This window comes from Scyliorhinus torazame, chromosome 2 (genome assembly GCF_047496885.1).
Source record: "Scyliorhinus torazame isolate Kashiwa2021f chromosome 2, sScyTor2.1, whole genome shotgun sequence".
Taxonomy (NCBI): domain Eukaryota; kingdom Metazoa; phylum Chordata; class Chondrichthyes; order Carcharhiniformes; family Scyliorhinidae; genus Scyliorhinus; species Scyliorhinus torazame.
This window is the reverse complement of record NC_092708.1, coordinates 70,672,313-70,693,733: the sequence shown is the minus strand read 5'-3', so window position 1 is coordinate 70,693,733 and position 21,421 is coordinate 70,672,313. Positions and strand designations below refer to the sequence as shown.

At 46.0% G+C, this 21,421-nt stretch overlaps 1 protein-coding gene and 1 non-coding gene across 8 annotated transcripts in view; one reads left to right on the top strand and one right to left on the bottom strand.

Moving 5' to 3' along the window:
- The window catches only part of zranb3 (zinc finger, RAN-binding domain containing 3), a 295,756-nt gene that overhangs the window by 62,759 nt on the left and 211,576 nt on the right, over positions 1-21,421 (bottom strand). For all 7 annotated transcript variants that reach the window (XM_072472336.1, XM_072472330.1, XM_072472319.1 and 4 more), the window contains 2 exons: positions 20,175-20,354; positions 6,177-6,329 (listed from right to left, as the gene is read on the bottom strand). In XM_072472336.1, the coding sequence (XP_072328437.1) occupies positions 6,177-6,329; positions 20,175-20,354 (333 nt within the window). The remainder of the gene's footprint in view (positions 1-6,176; positions 6,330-20,174; positions 20,355-21,421) is intronic.
- Positions 14,787-14,860, top strand: trnan-guu (transfer RNA asparagine (anticodon GUU)). The gene has a single exon. It is a non-coding gene; the product is annotated as a tRNA-Asn (tRNA).

Genomic DNA, 21,421 nt, shown 5'->3' with positions numbered 1-21,421 from the left:
CTCCAAGGAGGTATACCACGAGCCCGGTGGTGGTGGCGGCCCTCAAAATTTGGGGGCAGTGGAGGCGGCACAGGGCGGCCTCGGCGTGGACCCCAATACGGGGTAACCACCAGTTTGCCCCAGGAAGAACAGGTGGAGGGTTTTCGGGGTGGCACAGGGCAGGGATACGAAGGTTGGGGGACCCGTTTGTGGACGGGAAGTTCGCGAGCCTGGGTGAGCTGGAGGAGAAGTACGGGCTCCCCCCGGGGAACACCTTCAGGTACTTACAGGTAAGGACGTTTGCCAGACGGCAGGTGGTGGAGTTCCCGCGGCTACTGCCACACACAGTACAGGACAGGGTGCTCTCGGGGGGGTGGGTGGGAGTGGGGAAGATCTCGGAAACGTACCAGGTGATGCAGGAGGAGGAGGAGGCCTCGGTGGCATTGGTAAAAGGTAAGTGGGAGGAGGAATTGGGAGAGGAGATTGAGGAAGGGACGTGGGCAGATGCCCTAGGGAGGGTGAACTCTTCCTCATCATGCGCGAGGCTCAGCCTCATACAGTTTAAGGTGCTGCACAGGGCACACATGACCGGGACAAGGATGAGCCGTTTTTGGGGGGATGAGGACAGGTGTGTTAGGTGCTCAGGGAGCCCAGCTAATCACACCCATATGTTCTGGGCATGCCCAGCGTTGGAGGACTTTTGGAAGGGCGAAGCGAGGACGCTGTCGAGGGTGGTAGGATCCAGGGTCAAACCGGGCTGGGGGCTCGCAATATTTGGGGTGACAGAGGAGCCGGGAGTGCAGGAGGCGAAAGAGGCCGGTATTCTGGCCTTTGCATCCCTGGTAGCCCGGCGAAGGATTCTTCTTCAGTGGAGGGATGCGAGGCCCCCAAGCGTGGAATCCTGGATCAGCGATATGGCGGGGTTTATTAAATTGGACAGGGTGAAATTCGCCTTGAGAGGGTCGGTACAAGGGTTCTTTAGGCAGTGGCAACCGTTCTTAGACTTTCTGGCAGAACGATAGACATTGGTCAATGGCAGCAGCAGCTCGGGGGGGGCGGGGGTTTACTTTATTATTGTTTTTGTTATTTACACTGAAGGGTCTGAGGGGGTGTCTATACCTGTTGTCTTAAGTCGGGGTGTTAATGTTAATTTATTATTTATGTACAGGGGGGAGGGGGGTATGGAGGGTTGCTTTTCTGGACTGTGTTTTGTACTTAACCCTGTTGGGGTCTTTTTTTTTTCTCATTTTGTTATTGATATTTGAAGAAAACCTTTAATAAAAATTATTTTAAAAAAAAGAAACATCCTTATATCGTTACTATGCGCTGTTCACCTGTCCTCCAGCTGCTAAGAATTGTATAACCATTAGCTACAGCTTGGGAGGACGGAGACTGCGTTGAAGACACTCCAGGTGGCTGTGGTGATCAATCTTGAGCAGCTCTGCCTTGAGAGTGCAATTGTGGAATGCAGCATCTTGGGATGTGTTACTGCAGTCTTACCCAGCTGATTGTATGACACTGAAAACGACACTGGAAGAGATGGCGGTGGGGGAAACAGGCAAGTTGTCATTCTGAGATGACAGCCCATCTTCCACGGGGCCAAGACTCATCCATCATCATCCCTGGTCATGTGATGTCTGACCAACAGGATAGACCCAACAGAGGTGGGTGGTGATGTACTGTCAGGAGGGAGGGACCCTGGGACTCCTCAACATTGGTGGTGCAGGGGGTAGAGGAAGGATTGTTACCGTGACAACTCTGGTGACGTCTGTACCTCTTGCAGCAATACATATACAAGGCATTGGTAAGACCGCATCTAGAGTTTTGGTCCCCTTATTTGAGGAACGATTGGAGGCAGTTCAGAGGAGGTTCACCTGATTGATTCCAGAGATGAGGGGATTGTCGTATGAGGAGAGATTGAGCAGTTTAGGCCATTACTCTCTAGAATTTAGAAGAATGAGGGAGATCTAATGGAGGTATACAAGATGCTAAAAGGTATGGATAAAGTCGAGGTGGAGCTGATGTTTCCTCTTGTGGGGCATTCTAAAATGAGAGGTCATAATCTTTGAATAATTTAAAACGGAGTTGAGGAAAAACTACGTCTCCCAAAGGGTTGTAAATCTGTGGAATTCACTACCCATGAGTGCGGTGGATGCAGGGACAGTGCATTAATTTAAGGAGGGGTTAGACAGGTTTTTAACTGGCAAGGGGTTGAAGGGTTATGGAGAACAGGCAGGACGGTGGAGTTGAGGCCAGGATGAGATTAGCCATGATCACATTCAGGGTGTTAGGCTCAGCAGTCTAAATTGCCTACTCCCGCTCCTCGGTCATGTGTTCTAGGGAGGCGATGCTCTGGCTGATTTCGCAATCCAGCTCTTGGTCTGTAACATTGTAATGGGAGCGGGTCAGAAAGGTACGGCGATAGATCATGGGGTATTTTTAATATTAATAATCTCTATTATTGCCGCAAGTAGGCTTACGCTAACACTGCAATGAAGTTACTGTGAAAATCCCCTAGTCGTCACACTCCGGCGCCTTTGCGGGTACACGGAGGGAGAATTCAGAATGTCCAATTCACCGAACAATCACGTCTTTCGGGACGTGTGGGAAGAAACCGGAGCACCCGGAAGAAATCCACGCAGACACAGGGGAGAACTTGCAGACTCCGCACAGACAATGACCCAAGCAGGAATCGAACCTGGGACCCTGGCGTTATGAAGCAACAATGCTAACCATTGTGTTACCATGCCATAAAGACATTAAATAATCAGATGGGCAAAGGTAGTATAGATGATTAATTTGTTTTTGGACTATTGTCTTAGAATAGTGTGTTCTGCAGCCAATCAGAGGAAAGGCTATATTAGACCTGGTATTATGCAATTAGATAGGATTAACTGATAACTCCATAATGAAGGCATCCACATGTAGCATCAATCATAATATAAATTAATTTTACATTCATTTTGAGGGAGAGAGGAGTGCACCCAAGACGACCATTTTAAACTTAAATAAGAGCAATTATGAAGGTATGAAAGTAGAGCTATATAAAGTATATTGGTGAATATGCTTAAAGAGAGATCAATAGCTGGTCAGTCGCAGACATTTAAAGAAATATTTCAGAATACACAGAATAGACGCACTCAAGTGAGAAAGAAAAATTTCAAGGAGAGGATAGTCATCTATGATGAACTAAAAAATTTGGACAGTCTTTAGGAAAATCCTATTTGTGCAAAGACGACCGGCAATTAGAAAACTGGAAAGAATATAAAGATCAAAGAATGACAAAAAGATTGAGGAGAGAAAAACTAGATTACGACAGAGAAAGTTAGCTCGTAACAAAGATGGATAGCAAGAGCTCAGATAGATATTTAAATAAGAGATAACAAACTGAGAATTGCTCCTACAGAAAGTCTGTCTGTGGAATTAATAATGGAAAGCAGGGCAATAGCAGATGAATTAAACAGGTATTTTGCATCGGTCTTCACTATACAGGACACAAATAACTTCCCAGAAATAGCTGAAAATCAGGAAATGGAAGGAAGGGAAGAACTCTGGAAAATTACTCTCAGTGAAGTGGCACTGAGTAAATTGTTGGGTCTATGGGCTAACAAATCCCCAGGTCTGGATGGACTTCACCCTAAGATCTTGAACGAAGTGTCTAATGAGATAGTTGATGCATTGGTTTTAATTTTCCAAAATTCCCTAGATTCTGGGAAGATTCCATTAGATTGGAAGATAGCAAACATAGCTCCTTCATTCAAAAATGGAGGGACACAGAAAGCAGAAAACTATCGGCTAATTAACCTAACATCTGTCATAGGGAAAATATAATTTTAATTTAATTTAAAGATGTTATAGCATGGCATTTGGAAACATTCAAGTCAATCAGGTAGAGTGAACAAGATTTTTGTGAAAGGGAATCATTTTTAATCAATTTATTGGAATTCTTTCAAGGAGTCACATGCGCGAGGATAAAGGGAACCAGTGGATATACTGTACTTAGATTTCCAGAAGGCTTTTGATAAGGTGCCATATCAAAGGTTATTGCACAAAATAAAAGCTTATGTGAGAGGGGAATAACATATTGCCATGAATTGAAGATTGGTTAGCTAACAGGAAATAGTGTTGGTCTTTTTCTTTTTGGCAGGATGTGGCGAGTGGGATCAGTGCTGAGGCCTCAATTTATATAAATTACTTGAATGAAGGGACTGAAGGTATAGTTGCTAAATTTGTTGGCGGCACATAGGTAAGAAGGAAAATAAATTGTGAAGAGGACGTTAGAGGCTCCAAAGGAACTTAGATATGTTAAGTGAGTGGGCAAAAATCTGGCAAATGGAGTATAATGTGGGCAAATGTGAAATTGTTCATTTTTGCAAGAAGAATAAATAAAAGCTCATTAGCTAAATGGTGAGAGATTGCAGAGCTCCGAGGTGCAGAGGGATCTTGGTGTCCTAGTGCATTAATCACAAAAGGCCAGTGTGCAGGTACAGCAAGTAATTAGGAAAGTTAATAGAATGTTATCATTTATTGTGAGGAGAATGGAATGCAAAAGTAGGAAGGTTATGCTTCAGTTGCACAGGGTATTGGGGAGATCGCATCTTGAGTATTGTGTACAATATTAGTCTCCTGATTTGAGGAAAGATATAAATGTATTTGAAGCAGTTCAGAAAAGGTCTACTAGACTAATACAGGAATATGCGGGTTGTGTTATGAGGAAAGGTCGGAGAGGTTAGGTTTGTATCCATGGGGCAGCACGGTGGCGCAGTGGGTTAGCCCTGCAGCCTCACGGCGCCGAGGTCCAAGGTTCGATCCCGGCTCTGGGTCACTGTCCGTGTGGAGTTTGCACATTCTCCCCATGTTTGGGTATGTTTCGCCCCCACAACTCAAATGTGCAAAGTAGGTGGATTGGCCATGCTAAATTGCCCCTTAATTGGAAAAAATGAATTGGGTACTCTAAATTTATTTTTTAAAAAGGTTTGTATCCATGAGAGTTGAAGAGATTAAGAGGTGACTTGAATGAAACCTTTAAGATCCTGAGGGGTATTGACAGGGTGGATGTGGATAAGATGTTTCCTCTTGACCAAGAATCTGGAACTAGGGGTCACTGTTTAAAAATAAGGTGTCTCTCATTTAAGACCGAGATGAGGAGAAACCTTTTCGCCCAGCCGGTCGTGATTCTCTGGAACTCTCTCCCACAAAAGGGGGTGGAAGCAGAATCCTTCAATATTTTTAAGGTAGAGCTAGATTGATTCTTGATTAGCAAGGAGGTGAAAGGTTATCAAGGTAGGCAGGAATGTGGGTTGAAGTTACAATCAGAACAGCCATGATCTTATTGAATGGCAGACCAGTTTGCTGGGCTGAGAGGGCTACTCTTGCTCCTAATTTGTTTGTAGGCCTAAGGCTTCTTAGGTGCTGTAACGTTCTTGCCGGATGGCCTGACTTATACTACAAGAACATTTGTAGCTAAAGCTATAAACAATTTATTAATATTAACTGTGGGTCAAATATATACAAAACACACCAAACAAAAACTAAAGCATGATGGCTAAACTAAGGCGATTATCCAATTGACCCAAATTTCATAAATATATTTCAACCGAAATGTAATGGTCTACACTGATAACTGAATAAAACTGCTCCTATTTGCAAATAATTTCTCTTTTATTTAAACTGTGAAATTCAAAAATCCTGTATTAAGACTCTTCCTCTCTGTAGAAAACAAAGATCTGAACGCAGGCAGCTTGAGGAAATATTTTGCAAATTAAACTATAGATTTATGGCAGAGAGCGTGAACACAAATCAAGTTGTTCTACTTATATCATAACCCACAAGAGTGGTTCCAGTAGTTTATGAAAATAGCACGATCCTGTAACTTGAATTACTGCTTTATTCCAGTTTTCTTTACGGAGTACTGCAATTTTAAAAAGATATTTCTTGATTTTGCTCACTAGTGTAGTACAGAAATAGGATGTAGCAAACATGGTGTAGTAAATTGAAAATATAATGGTGACAAAAGATATGAAAATGTACATTATTATTGGCACTATATAGTATTAATATTAGTAAACAGATAACATGAGACAAATGTTACTCCTCATAATGCTCTATCATAATAAGTGTACTCAAACATGGTAATTAGTAAACAAGTTTTTAAAAATTAGTATTTATATTACATGTCGCACAGTTCATATTCTTACATGAGTGAAAAACATTCCATCCTCAGTTCCTGATAAATTTTCATTTGGCACCCAGGCCAATGCAGTGTTCAAGAAATCCCATTTTTCTTTATCTGCTTCCTCTACTTCCAAGCGTTGCTTTATTCCATTTAATGTGTTACTTGTAACACGAGTCTGTAATTCAAAAGTAAAGTTACTTATCTCCACTGACGAATGCATGAGCTCATTTGGTATTTTGACTCAACCTACAAAGCTGAAACCCAGCAAACAAATCTTCAAACTTGGAAATATTCTAAATTAAATATCATTTTTAATTGTGCATTTTCTTAAATCAAACAGTGCAGCTTCAGGCTCATGCCTCATCGTTAAATTGAAGTGCGAACTTTAATTTATCTTACACACTTAGTCCTTTGCCATCAGCTCTGTGATGATGGAACCCTCCAGCTTCAGAAATTAATAATTAGCCAGACCATATAGTCAAATGAACATGGAAATTTATTGACTGCAATTGTACAGAAATCTACATACGACATTACCTGTCGGAGGAATTAATGGTGAGCATGCGGAAAGAAAGAACACAATGGGGGGTGGGGGAAGTGAAAGCAAATAGAAATTCTGTAAAAGGTACACTTTTTAAATATCTCTATCCTCTTCCTGCTTAAGTATTTCCATCTCACCTAAATTTAAAACATGCTGGAATCCAGTTCCATAGTAATTTGGTCAAGCGTCCATTCTTTAAGTTTGGGCCTGGACAATAATAGAAAGTTATTGGATTGTAAGGAAGGGGAAATAAAGTAAACAACAATATATTTAATAATTAAATCATCTTGGTTAGATTAGAGTCAAGAATAAGAGAAAAGGACAGCAAGGAGAATAAGAAAAATGATTGGCAGAGAAATCAAGGGCCTGCGTCAGATAATGGCACTGTAAAAAATAGTAGGGACGGGACATTGTACGTTAAAGAAACTAGCCTTAAGGTTATGGACCTGAACGCCAGAGCATTTGAAATAAAATGGATGAATTAGTTATGCATGTAGATGTAAAGGGATATGATGTAGTTGGGATTACTGAGACACGGAACAAGGTGACCAAGGATGGGAACTAAACATTGAGGGCTATTCAGTTTTTAAGAAGGACAGACAGAAAGGAAAAGGTGGTGGAGTTGCATTGATGAATAAAGAAGATATTGATACAATATTGAGGAAAGATATTAGTACAGATGATGTGGAATCTGTCTGGGTCGAGTTAAAGAACATCAAGGGACAAAAAACATTTGTAGCGGTGGTATATAGACCACCAAACTGCAGTGGTAATGTTGGGAATAGCATTAGACAGGAAATCAGAAATGCGTGTGATAAAGGAATATCTGTGATTATGGGTGACTTTAATCTGCATATAGATGGGTGAGTCAAATTAGTCACAGGACAATAGGGGTTGAATTTCTGGAGTGTATAAGAGATGGTTTCTGGACCAGTATGTTCAGGAACCAACAAGGGAACAAACCATCCTGGACTGGGTGTTGTGCAAAGAGAGGATTAGTTGGCAATCTAGTTGTGAGAGAACCCTTGGGGATGAGTGACCACAATATGATAGAATTCTTTATCAAGTGGATAGTGAGTTATTTGTTTCTGAGACCAGAGTCCTGAACCTCAATTAAGGTAACTATGATGGTATGAGGTATGAGCTGGCTATGACGGACTGGGAAACATTACTGAACGGAAAGACAGTGTAGAGGCAATGGCAGACATTCAAGGAACGAATAGGTGAACTCCAAAAGTTGTTTATTCCTATTTAGCGCAAGAGAGGATGGGACTATGGCCAAACCATGGCTTGCAAGGTAAATTAGAGAGAGTATTAGATTCAAAGAAGAGGCATACAAATTAGCAAGAAAAAGCAATAGACCCAAGGATTGGGAACAGTTTAAAATTCAGCAAAGATGGACCAAAGGATTGATTAAGAAGGGGAAAATACAATTTGAAAGTAAGTTAGCGGGGAACATAAAAACTGACTTAAAAGTTTCGATAGATTTGTAAAGAGAAAAATTACTGGAGGCTCCTTTCAGTCAGAAATGGCGGAATTCATAACAGCGAACAAAGAAATAGCTGAGGAACTAAATTCGTACTTTGCTTCTGTTTTCACAAAGGAAGACATGAATAATGTACAGGAAGATCTGAGAAACACAAGTTTTAGTGAGGAGCTGAAGAAAATTAGTATTAGTAAAGAAACGGTTTTGGAAATTAATGGGACTGAAGGTGGGCAAATCGCCAGGGCCTGATAATCTTCATTCCAGAGTAATCACGGAAGTTGCCCTAGAAATAGTATGTCCATTGGTGGTCATTTTCAAAACATTTTTGGACTCTGAAATGGTTCCTACAGGTCGCTAATATAACCCTGCTACTCAAAAAAGGTAGGTAGAGAAAAAGCAGGGAACTATAGACCCGTGAGCCTAACATCAGTAGTAGGGATGTTGCTGGAGTCGATTATCAAGGATTTCATAGCACAGCAGTTGAAAGCAGTGGTGTAATCAGACAAAGTCAGCATGGATTTACAAAGGGAAAATCATACTTGTCAAATCTACCAGAATTCTTCAAAGGTGTAATTAGTAGAGTTGACCAGGGAGAAACGGTGGAAGTGATTTATTTAGACTTTCAGAAGGCTTTTGACAAGGTCTCACAAAGCAGAATATAATAATAATAATAATCTTTATTAGTGTCACAAGTAGGCTTACATTACACTGCAATGAAGTTATTGTGAAAGTCCCTGAGTCACCACACTCCGGCGCCTATTCGGGTACACTGAAGGAGAATTGAGAATGTCCAATTTACTTAACATGTCTTTAGGGACTTGTGGGATGAAACCGGAGCACCCGGAGGAAACCCATGCAGACATGGGAAGAACGTGCAGACTCCACACAGACAGTGACCTAAGCCAGGAATCGAAACCGGGTCCCTGGGGCTGAGAAGCAACAGTGCTAGCCACTAAAGTGCTTGGAATTGCAGGTAGTGTCTTGAGATGGATAGAAAGCTCGTTACCAAACAGGAAGCAAAATGTTGGAATAAATGGGTCTTTTTCTGATTGGCAGGCAGTGACTACTGGGATATCACATGGATCTCGGACCCCAACTGCTCACATTATATCTTAATGATTTGGACATGGGAATTAAATGTAGTTTTTTCAAATTTGCAGATGATGCAAAGTTGGGTGGGAGGGTGAACTGTGAGGAGGTTGCAGAGATTCTTCAGCAGGATGTGGACAGGCCGAGTGAGTAGGCAGAGGCATGTCAGCTGCCGTGTAACGTGGATAAATGTGAGGTCATTCACTTTGATAGTAAAAATAGTTGAGGCCAAAACGTTGTGTCATTTCAAGAAGGAATTAGATATAGTACTTGGGGCTAAAGGGATATGGGAAGTAGGCGGGATCTGAGTATTGAACTTGATGATCAGCCATGATCATAACGAATGGCGGAGGAGGCTTTATGGCCTCTGCCTGCTTCTATTTTCTATGTGTTTACTTACAAAGAAATCTGAGGAGATCACTGGCTCTGGTATCATTTTCTTTGTTCTTGACAAGTACGTTCAAATTAGTTCTGGAGTATCCCAGAGATAAAAAGCTTTGGATTTATTTGTGAACCCAGTTGTCGTCTTTGAAGATTACAATGAGACATACAATTCCATTCAAAATGTTGAGCTGTTTTTAAAAACAATTGTGGAAGAAAGAATGTATGCCTATGTTGGATAAAGTAAAGTTGCCATATTCCCAGATGACCAGAGGCTGCTTCCCCCTTTTGAGGGGGAGGGCTGAATGGTGATGATTTAACCTGAGGATCTCCACAACTCGGGCAAGGTTGATAACCTCAGCTGGTTCACAAAAAGGGACCTGAATAGACTTGATAACTATTGATCAGTTCATCAAATTCAGAATGCATAATTCAAGACCAATTAAAAAGCACTTCAAAGTTAGAGTAATTGAATGTTAAAGACGTCATGCCCTGGAGGAGTGAGTGCTGAGTTCACTTTTGTTCATAGAATGTTTAGATGAGTAAATTTACTGATGATGCAAAAATAAAGAATTTTCTAAAATGGTGAGGAGGACCAGGGAGGCAGACAAGTCAGCAAAGTGGGCAGACAGCTGGCTGATGTAATTTAAAGTGATGTGTATGATGCCATGAAAGGGCAAAGAAAGAGTGGGAGCATGCAGTCAAAAATGCTGGAAGGTATGATTGAATAAAGAGACGTGAGGATTCAAATACAGTATTATCTATACAAAGACAGGCAGATATAGCCAGAAGAAAAATTGGAGTTTTATAAACTGGAGCAGAATAAAAAAGCAAAAAGGCAAGCTGAGTTTGTAAAATACATCGCTTTGGCAGCTTTTAAATTAGTGCAATTTTGAGGCCTCATTATAGAAAAGGCATGAATGTCATAGAGATGGTACGGGGCAGATCCCCCCTATGGGGGAAGTACTAGAAGGATAGTAGGCTGATTGCCAACCTGCTTGAACCTTGTCACAAACCTTTTTCCAGTGGCGAACACTTCTTAGAGTGGGACTTGAACCCAGAATTTCTCCCTGAGACAGGAATGCTACCTAACAATTTCCTGTTATAATTTGAAATATTATTACATATGCTGAAGCAGGAAAGACCGGGAAGATACAATTGACATTATGAAATTATAAAGAATTTGGTTAGAGTGAACCGAGGAGAATTTCTTCTAGTTTAGAGAACATTTGGGAATCCCTAGGTTTAAATCCCAGAGGCACTGAGTAGCAAAAAAATAAGAAAATATTGCTAAATCTTGATAAATCACTGGTTAAGCCACAGGTACAGTATTGTGCTCAATACTGACACCACACGTTATGAAGGATGTCATAGCCTTCCAGGGATTGTAGAAAACATTTTCTAGAATGGTATCAGGGATGAAGGACTTCAATCATGTGGAGAGATTGAAATAAGAGTTTTCAACTGAAGCAGATGGTTAAAGGGAAATTTAACCAAAGTATCCAAAATTACAGGCTTCCGGTGGTGGCCATGGAGTGAGTGGTCTCACACAGGGCAGTTCCGCTCAAAGGTGTGGATTTGAGCTCTTTTTGCCTGAAAATTGAGAATTTTGATGGGAAAGTGCAGCTGAAGGTGTGGAGGAGACATTCCCCCCCCAGGAGTGGCATGTCTGCTGGTTATCAGACCCGGCAGAAGAAGGTTAAAGATCCGGCCAAGGAACTGGAAGAGACCTGTGGCGCAGCAGCGATTGGAAAGATGGCAGAGGGGGAAAAGTCACTGCATGCTGGAAAACCCCAGATGGAGCAGCTGACGGCACAACAAAGAGGAGTTCCACCAACAAAGAAAGGAGATGCAGGAAGACTGATCGAAGGCCATCAAAGGAGCGGTTGCACCGCAGAAGTGCTTGGAGGCACAGGAGTCACAAATTCGGGAGATGGAGAGGGTGATGTCTGACCATTGTAATCGGGTGGTGGCACTGGAGGCGGAGGTGGGGCTCCTCGGGGACCTTTGCAAGTCATTAAGTGCAACGGTAGAGGAGTAGGAGAACAGGTCTCGAAGGCAGAACCTGCGTATCGTCGGCCTGCCTGAAACGGTGGAAGGCACGAGTGCCGCGAGATACGTCTCGAGGATGCTGGCGGGGCTGGTGGCAGAGGGGGTGCTGGACAAGGCCCCAGAGGTGGATAGAGTGCACAGGTCCCGAAGGCAGAAGCCGAGAATAGGGAGCCGCCACAGGTGGTGATTGTAAGGCTCCACAAGTTTGTGGAGAAAGAGAAGATCTTGCGGTGTGCCAGGGAGAAATGGAACTGCGAACGGGAGGCGAACAAAGTCCAAATATATCAGAACATTGGAGCGGAGCTGGTGAAAAGGATTGCTGGGTTTAACAGGACCAAGCGGCTCTCTATCGATGGCAAACAGGTTTGAGATGCTGTACCTGGCGAAACTGTGGCTGACGTTTGAAGGCCGGGAGTACTACTTTGAAACCCCAGGAGTGGCCAATGATTTTATTAAAGAATGAAATGAAAAATGCAAATCGCTTATTGTCACAAGTAGGCTTCAATGAAGTTACTGTGAAAAGCCCCTAGTCGCCACATTCCGGCACCTTTTCAGGGAGGCTGGTACAGGAATTGAACCGTGCTGCTGGCCTGCCTTGGTCTGCTTTCAAAGCCAGCGATTTAGCTGTGTGCTAAACCGGACCCGCATAAACTGAGGGGAACTGAACTTTGATGAGAGATGGAGGAATTGGCACAATGGAGTTCAGAGGTTGCAGGTAATGTGGGGGCCAGACAGGGGTGGGGGGGGGGGGGGCTTCTTTCATCTCGGGTGAGGAGTTTTCATTGTGGTGAATGTTTGTAAAGGGGCAATAACTTTGTAAATAGGCAAATGTCCGTGTGTGGTCCCCCCCCCCCCATGCCTGTGGTGGTGTTTAATTTTTGGAGGAGGTGACCTGTGGTTTTGGATGTGTTTTTGTTTGGTGGGGGAGCGTGAGGTCCACAGGGAGCCGGCTACATAGATCAAAGAGGAAAGGGGGGGGGGGGGGGGGGTGGAGAGAGAGAGAGAGAGAGAGAGAGCGAGAGAGAGAGAGAGAGAGAGAGAGAGAGAGAGAGAGAGAGAGAGAGAGAGAGAGAGAGGGGTAGACACGAGGAGCCTTTGGGCAGCAGCTGCCACACTGGCCGCGAGGGTTGACCAAGAGGTGGTGGGGAAGTGAGGGAGATGTGACATGTGAGTTTTGAAGGAGAAGCGTGGTCATGGCGGACCCCAGTTTAGGGTGAAATTAAAGGGGACAGAATCGATCGGGGAGGATGGCAAACAGCAGAGGGGAATTGAGGCGCACGCCTTCGTAAGGCACCTAACATGTAACGTGCGAGGGGTGAATGGGCTAGCGAAGAGATCTCGGGTCTTTGCACACTTGAGAAGCCTGAAGACGGGGGCAGTGGGGGTGGGGGGGGTGGGGGGGGCGCGTTATGTCTTTCTGCAGGAGACGCACCTCCGGGTGAGGGATCAGGTTAGGCTGAGGAAAGGATGGGTGAGTCAGGTATTTCAGTTGGGGTTTGACTCAAAGTCACGGAATCATAGAATTTACAGTGCAGAAGGAGGCCATTCGGCCCTTCGAGTCTGCACTGGCCCTTGGAAAGAGCAGCCTACTTAGACCCACGTCTCCACCCTATCTCCATAACCCAGTAACCCCATTCTACCTTTTGGACACTAAGGGCAATTTAGCATGACCAATGCACCTAACCTGCTCATCCTTGAACTGTGGGAGGAAACCAGAGCACCCGGAGGAAACCCACGCACACATGGGGAAAACGTGCAGTCTCCGCACAGACAGTGACCCAAGCCGGGAATCGAAACTGGGGCCCCGGGGCTGTGAAGCAACTGTGCTAACCACTGTGCTACCATGCTGCCCGTTCAGCTACTGTGCTGCCCGTGTGCTACCATGACTGATGAGTAAAAAGACAGGGTTTGTAAGTGCGGTACCCAGCTGGGACATACGTGACAGCGAGCGGGGACGGCGTAGAATGTAGATGCACTAAATTGGGAAGACATGGGGTTCGTGAGGGGGTTGCTGGGAGTGTCTCCAGAGTTGGTCACGCATCAGTCGATTACGGGAGAGGACTTTAATTGCGTGCTGGAACTGAGCCCAATGAGGAGGCTATGTATGGCGAAGGAGCTGTGAGGGTTTATGGAAAGGATGGGTATGGTTGACCCGAGGAGGTTTAAGAACCCGGGGCGGGGGGGATACTCCTTCTTCTCGCACGAGTGCAAAGTGTCCTGCCGCACTGTCTGGAGGTTCGACTCAGCTTGAAGCAGGAATCGAGGCCGGGATGGAGGTTCGACTTGGTGCTGTTAGCAGACAAGGGGTTCTGCGATTGGGTGTGGTCCGTGATTAAGGATTATGTGGACTTGAACCAAAATGGGGAGGTTTGAGTGGGCACATTTTGGGAGGCAGTGAACTGGTGGTTCGGGGGGAGATCCAAGGCGCACGGAGATAGGAAGGGGAGAGAGTATGGACGATTATTGGATGAGATAGTCGAGGTTGACGGAACATTCAAGGGCCCCCAGCGTGGATGGATTAGCGAAGAGAAAGTTACAGGAGCAGTTTGATAGGCTGACGACAGGAAAGGCGGTTGGGTAGCTACGGAGGGCGAGGCGGGTGCAGTATGAATATGGAGAGAAGGTAAGCTGCATGCTCGCCCGTCAGCTACAGAGGCAGGCCTTGTCCAGAGAAATCCTGAGGGTACAGACAGGGAAAGGGGAGTTAGTGTCAGAGCCGGGGAGGATAAATGAGGCATTTAGGGCGTATTATGAGAAATTGTACAGCGCCGATCCAGGGGGGGTGAGGAAGGGGATATGGGGCAGTTGTTGGATGGCTGGAATTCCCACGGCTGGATGAGGAGAGGAGGCAGGCAGGAGAGGAGTAATTAGGGTTGAGAGGAGCCAATAGGATTGAGAGAGGTGACTTCCAGTGACGCCCTCAAGGAAGTAGGTCGCAGGTCGGATCGCTCCCGCCCACGATGGGCAAATGGACCTTTTAAATGGACTTTTGCGGGACCTGGCGACCTGGTTAGGTTGAGGAGACAATAGGGAAGAGGCTTCCCCCCCAGGGTATGAGCAGGTTGGACCAGAGACTTGTCCAAGTCTCTGTGGCGCAATTGGTTAGCGCGTTCGGCTGTTAACCGAAAGGTTGGTGGTTCGAGACCACCCAGTGACGTGGTTTGCTCCAAATTTTGTGGGCAGCACGGTAGCCTTGTGGATAGCACAATTGCTTCACAGCTCCAGGGTCCCAGGTTCGATTCTGGCTTGGGTCACTATCTGTGGGAAGTCTGCACATCCTCCCTGTGTGTGCGTGGGTTTCTTCCGGGTGCTCCGGTTTCCTCCCACAGTCCAAAGATGTGCGGGTTAGGTGGATTGGCCATGATAAATTGCCCTTAGTGTCCAAAATTGCCCTTGGTGTTGGGTGGGGTTACTGGGTTATGGGGATAAGGTGGCGGTGTTGACCTTGGGTAGGGTGCTCTTTCCAAGATCCGGTGCAGACTCGATGGGCCGAATGGCCTCCTTCTGTACTGTAAATTCTATAAGTGGTCGAGTGGAGCGGCAGGGCTCGAAGCATCGGGGACCCCAGGCCAGGTGGCGAAACATGGCGCACGGCAGGGACCAGGGAGCGGAGGCTCACTGGCCAAGGGAGCAGCAGATGGAGTTTTTTAAGAACTGCTTCGCCGAATTGAAGAGGGACACGTTGGACTCGATGAGGGGGATAATGGACCGAATGGTCGAGGCGCAGGCGGTCCAGGAGAAGGCGCTCAGGGAGGTCGAGGGGAAGCTCTCCAGCCAGGCGGACACGGTGGCGGAGCTGGAGCACGAGGTGGAAGAGCTGAAAGCCCGCCAGAGGAGGATGCAGGGGCAGCTTGAAGAGCTGGGGAACAGAGCCAGGAGGCAGAATTTGAAGATTGTTGGCCTCCCCGAGGGCTGCGAGGGATCGGATGTGGATGCATACGTGAAAGGTATGCTCGAGGCGCAGATGGGGCCGGAGGCCTTTTCCCGACCCCTGGAGTTGGATGGGGCGTATAGAGCCCCCGCTAGGAAGCCCAGGACGGGCGACCGACCGAGGGCCTTGGTGGTCCGCTTTCATCGGCTTGCTGACAGGGAACGTGCGTTCGGATGGGCCAAGGCGAAGAGGAGCAGCAAATGGGAGAATTGTGAGGTGCGCATCTACCAGGACTTGGGAACGGAGCTGGCCAAGAGGCGTGCAGGATTCATCAAGGTAAAGGCAGCCCTCTATAAAAAGGTGAAGTTTGGAATGCTGTATCCTGCGAAGCTTTGGGTTACGTTTGAGGAACTCCACTACTACTTCGAGACACCAGAACAGGTCTGGACTTTTATTAAAGAAAAGCTGGACTTGAACTAACGGGCACTTAGTTTTCTCTGTGCTGTACAGTGGCGGCGGTCTGTTAACCTAATTTGCTCTGACTAGGTGTGGACTTTTATTAAAAGAAGAAGCTGGACTTGAACTAAAGGACTCTGGGCCCTCAGAGCTTTTGTGTGGCAGCGGTCTGTTAAATTATCCTGTACTGTAATATTTTATCCAAGATTGTTTTCAGCCGGGACAGAGAGCGGGGGCTGGAGGGTGTATGGTGTAGGGTGGTTTTGGAGGATAGCATCGAGGGGGGGGAAAGAGAGAGAGAGAGCGAGGGGCCCTGCAAAGGGGGCCCTGCGCTTGGTGCCTTCTGGCGGGAGATCGGGGTCTCGGAGAGGGGGATGGGCTTGGGGCTGGTTAAGGAACTTGAAAGGGCACGGGGAGATACAATCAGGTTAATGGGTCCTTGGTGTGTGGGGGGAGGGCCCGAGCGCTCGGGTGGGAGACAGACAGGCGCCAAGGGAAGGGGTCAGCGTAGCTAGCGTAGGTCAGGGGGCCCGAGGAAGAGTAAGAGGAGGGGCGGGCTAGGGCCAAGTGCAGGGCTGGCCTGGTATGGGGAGAATTAGGGGCTCATTAGGGAGGTTCAGGGCTTTCTCAGGTTATAAGCTGAATGTGGGAAAAGCGGTGAACGAGAAGGGTTGGGTGCTCATTTCAGGGTGTTGCCATTTAGGGTAGTCAGGGATACGTTTAGAGATCTGGGGATCCAGGTGATGGGAGAGTGGGTGACATTGCACGAATGGAAGTTAACAAAGTTGGTGGAGGAGATAAAGAAGGACTTTAGGAGGTGGGATACACTGCACCCGACGCTGGCGGGGAGGGTCCAAGTGATGAAAATGAATGTCCTGCCAAGATTCCGATCTGTATTCCAGACACTCCCAATTTTTATTCCGAAAGCCTTTTTAGAGAAGCTGGATGCAGTGGATCTCGGAGTTTATATGGGCTGGGAAGGTGCCAAGGGTAAAGAGGGCCCTGCTACAGAGGCAGAAAGGGGGGTTGGCGTTACCTGCTGCACTACTACTGGGCAGCGAATGTGGAGAAAGTGAGGGGGTGCTGGGAAGGAGAGGGGTTAAAATGGGTTGGATAAGAAGGTCCAGCCTGAGGGCAATGGTGATGGCAGCGCGGCTACTGGCACCGAGGAGATATACCGAGAGCCCGGTTGTGCAGTCCACAATAAAGGTGTGGAACCAGCTGAGGAGACACTTTAGGATGGAGGGGATGTCAGTGTTAACACCGCTGTGTGTGAACCACGGGTTTAAGCCGGGGGAGACAAATGGCATGTACAGGAGATGGAGCGAGGTGGGGGCTGGTGAGGGCAAGGGATTTATATTTGGAGGAGAGGTTCGCAAGCCTAGAGGAAAGGGTAGAGCTCCCGAAGGGAAGAGAATTTAGGTATATACAAATGAGGGACTTTGCATGGAAAGCGTGGAAAGGGTTTCCCAGGCTGCCAAGTACACCCTACTGGAACGATTGCAGTTTCCAGACATGGAACGGGTGAGTAGGATTGGGGGACATATACAGGGGGAGCAGGGGGGAGAGCAAGTGGCGAGGCTCAAGGAGAAATGGGAGGGGTTGATCGGTTGGGGAGAGTGGAGTGAGTCGCTGCGCAGGGTGAATTTGACCTCCTAATGTGCGAAGATGAATTTGATACAGTTTAAGGTGGTACACAGGGTTCACATGGCTCGGGTGAGGATGAGTGGATTCCTCCAGGGGGTGGCAGATAAGTGTGAGAAGTGCGGGCGAGGAGCAGCAAACCATGGCACATATATTTTGGGGAGTGAGAAGTCAGAGATGTACTGGGCAGGAGTGTTTGGGACGCTAGTAAAGATTCTGGGGGTAGAGGCCGGCCCGGTTTTTGGGGCATCGGAAATGGTGGAGCTGAGAGAGGGGAGAAAGGCCGATGTTGTGGCCTTCGTCCTTCTGGTTGCCCGGAATTTAGCTGGAAAGGTGGTTGATAATGCCACCGGGGGCAGTAGCCTGGCTAGGGGACCTGTACGACTTCCTCCGGTTGGAGAAGATTAAGTTTGAATTGAGGAATTCAGCGGAGCGCTTTGAGACACGTTGTTCACGACCATGGAGGAATTGTTGGTGTGAAAGGAGAAAAACTTGTACAGACTGTAAAATTGAGAGTTAGGGAGAATGTTCCCCAGATTATTAATGTTTTTGATTTTTGAATATGTTTGGAACAAAATATATTAAAAAATAAAGAAGTATCCAAAATTATAAAGAGCTTTGATAAAATAAAGATGGAAGAAACGGGTTTCACTGGGAAGAGGGTTAGAATCCAGAGGATATCAATTTAAGATAACTGGAAAACAAACAAGATCAGAGGCGAAAATGTTATTTATGAAGTTGGTGAAGGTGATATTAAACACGTCGGTTAGGATGATGGAAGCAGATTCGATAGCATGTTCCAAAATGAATTCAGTATATTGTTGAAAAGGAAGCATTTGCAGGGATAAGGGAAGGGAGGAGGAGAGTTAAACTAATTACATAGGATTTACATTGGTTTTAAAGCCGATTTAGTTTAGTTTGCTGGACAGCTAGTTTGATACGGAGCGAGGCCAACAGCACGGGTTCAATTCCCGTGCGGGCCAAGTTATTCATGAAGGACCGGCCTCCTCAACCTTGCCCCTCTTATGAGGTGTGGTGATCTTCAGGTCAAATCACCAGCAGTCAGCTCTTTCCCTCAAAGGGGAAAGCATCCTATGGTCACCTGGGACTATGGCAACTTTTACTTTACATCACAGAAACAGGCTATTCTGGCCTACCAGTACATGCAATAATTCATGCTCCACTCAATTTTTCTTTCAGCATTACTCATTTACAGCTACCATTGCAACCCTCTATTCCTTTCTCCCTCACGTGTTTATTGAGCTTCCCCTTAAATCAATGATGGATAATGTAGGCTAGTGAGTGGGCGGCACGAGTGCGCCTCATTCATCACAGTGGGTTGCAAGATTGAAATCGGGTATGTTCACTAACTATGACTTAATGAATAAGATTAAATATATTTACTACATGCCAAAAATTTTATCGAGTTATAGAAAATGTTTAACCATTCATATATTAGCAGAACTGTCATCACCTTCAAATGGTCAAAACAAAAAGGTATACACTTTGATCGGATGCAGAGGGAGCACATGGCTCTCTGTCACTTTTCTGTGCAATCAGCATGCACCTCACTCTACATGCCCTTGCTTTGTGCACGTATCACTTTCTTCATACGTTGGAAAAAAAACTATGTGGACAAAAGCCATCGCAATCTGGTAACTCTGCATGTGGTCAACGTTCAACAAAATACCTCATGGGATGCAAGCACTCAGTACCCTGATGGGCCACAGGCCACATGTTGCCCACCACTGCCTTAAATGCAACTGCACTACTTGCTTCAACCACTGTCTGTGGGAGTGAGTTCCACATTCTCACCATTTTTTGGCTGAAGAAGTGACTTCTGAATTCCCTACTGGATATCTTGGTGAACTTCTGATATTGATGGTCTCCAGCTATGCTTTTCCCCAGAAGAAAGAACATTCTCTCTGTAACAGGATTGCTCAATGAGTTGAATGGCCTATTTCTCTATGACTCTGTGACATGGGGCGGGATTCTCCGGGAACCGGCGGGGTGGGCCGTACCGGCGCCAAAGAGTTGGGTGAACCACTCCGGCGTCGGGCTGCCTGGAAGGTGCGGAATCCTCCGCACTTCCAGGGGCTAGGCCGGCGCTGGAGGAGTCGGCACCATGCCAACTGCCGCAGAAGGGCCTCCGCCGGCCGGCGCGAGTTGGCGCATGTGCAGGAGAGCCAGTGTGTTCTGGCGCATGTGCAGAGCCGCTGCCGTGATTCCTGCGCATGCGCAGAGGGTTTCTTCTCCGCGCCGACCATCGCAGAGCCTTACACAGGCCGGCGCAGAGGGAAAGAGTGCCCGTACGGCACAGGCCCGCCCGCAGATCGGTGGGCCCAGATCGCGGGCTAGGCCACCGTGGGGGGCCCCCCCACCCCCACCCCCCCCCCCCCCACCCCCACCCCCCCCCCCCCCCCCCTCGGATTCTCCGAGCCGGAGGGAGGTCGGAGAATCCCACCCATAATCTTTCATATAATATTTGGTGAAACCATACCTTACGCTTCAACATGCTCCACATGAGCGGGTCCAGTGTTCCTTTGGCGATGAGGTAATGAATATGAACTGAGCTGCACTGTCCTATACGGTGAGCTCTATCTTCAGCCTGCAACAAATGACCAGGATCCCAGTATAACTCAGCAAAGACAACATGTGTAGCAGCTGTAAATGTTAAACCCTAAGAGGGACGTGAAAAAGGAAACAGTCACTGTTTTTAGACTTGATCTGGTGTAAACATCACAAGTTTATATAAAAATATTATAAATATAGTATCAGAAATATGTAATACAATAAGATTAGGTGGAAGAACATGTTAGTTGCATGCATACTTTTAAGACCTGCTACTATTCCACTTCGGCACACTTAGCTTGAAAGGAATCACTGTAACCTGTTTATAAGTATTAATGCACCAGGTTGCACAAATCATGCTGTATTATTCATGATTTTGCACACAGTTTAATTCTGTAGGTTTCTCATTATAGTGAGAAAATAAACAACAGGAATCAGGCACAGTTCCAGATGGGTAGAAAAGAATCAAAGAGAAAAAGCGTGTTGTATGTGGAACTCCTCATGGCGACGTCATAGCAACATTGTGATCAGGTCTATTGAGAGCAGCATACAAGTAAAAATATTACAGTTAGGTTTTGGTGACTAATAAACTTAATTGAAATATGCCTTGGGACAAACCTTGATGTAAAAGGTTTTCATCCTGCTGTTGTAAATAAAACTTCATTCCTAGCCTCCTACAATACTTCTTAGAAACCTTAGTGGTGAGTGCAAAAGCGAAAGTTGACTCACTCAACCTTTTGTTTTCACCCATTTGGAATCAGTCGAGCCACTAGATACCAATTTCACATTGGTGAGCAGAGAAAGCACATTCTACCATCCTGGAGGACAATGCACTAACTAGATGTACTAATGACGCTACCATTCCATCAACAGGTTGCTTCAGTCATGTCGGTGTTTCTAACGCAAAATAATTGGCTGCTTCTACAACACATTTCACCCTAATAGTTTTATTCTTTAGTTTAATAGAACAGTAGATAGAAATAAAATAACAAAAAGAGGAAAAGAATTACTGCAATGCACCAAGAGTGCTGAAAGAGAACAGATTTAAATAACTAAAAAACACAAAACAGACCAAAGTCACGAGAAAGAAATAAACATGGAAAAAAAGGCCAAATCTTTGGAATGGAAAAAGTTGCTTCATCTATTCCAATATTTTCATGAAACAAGAGAAATGCA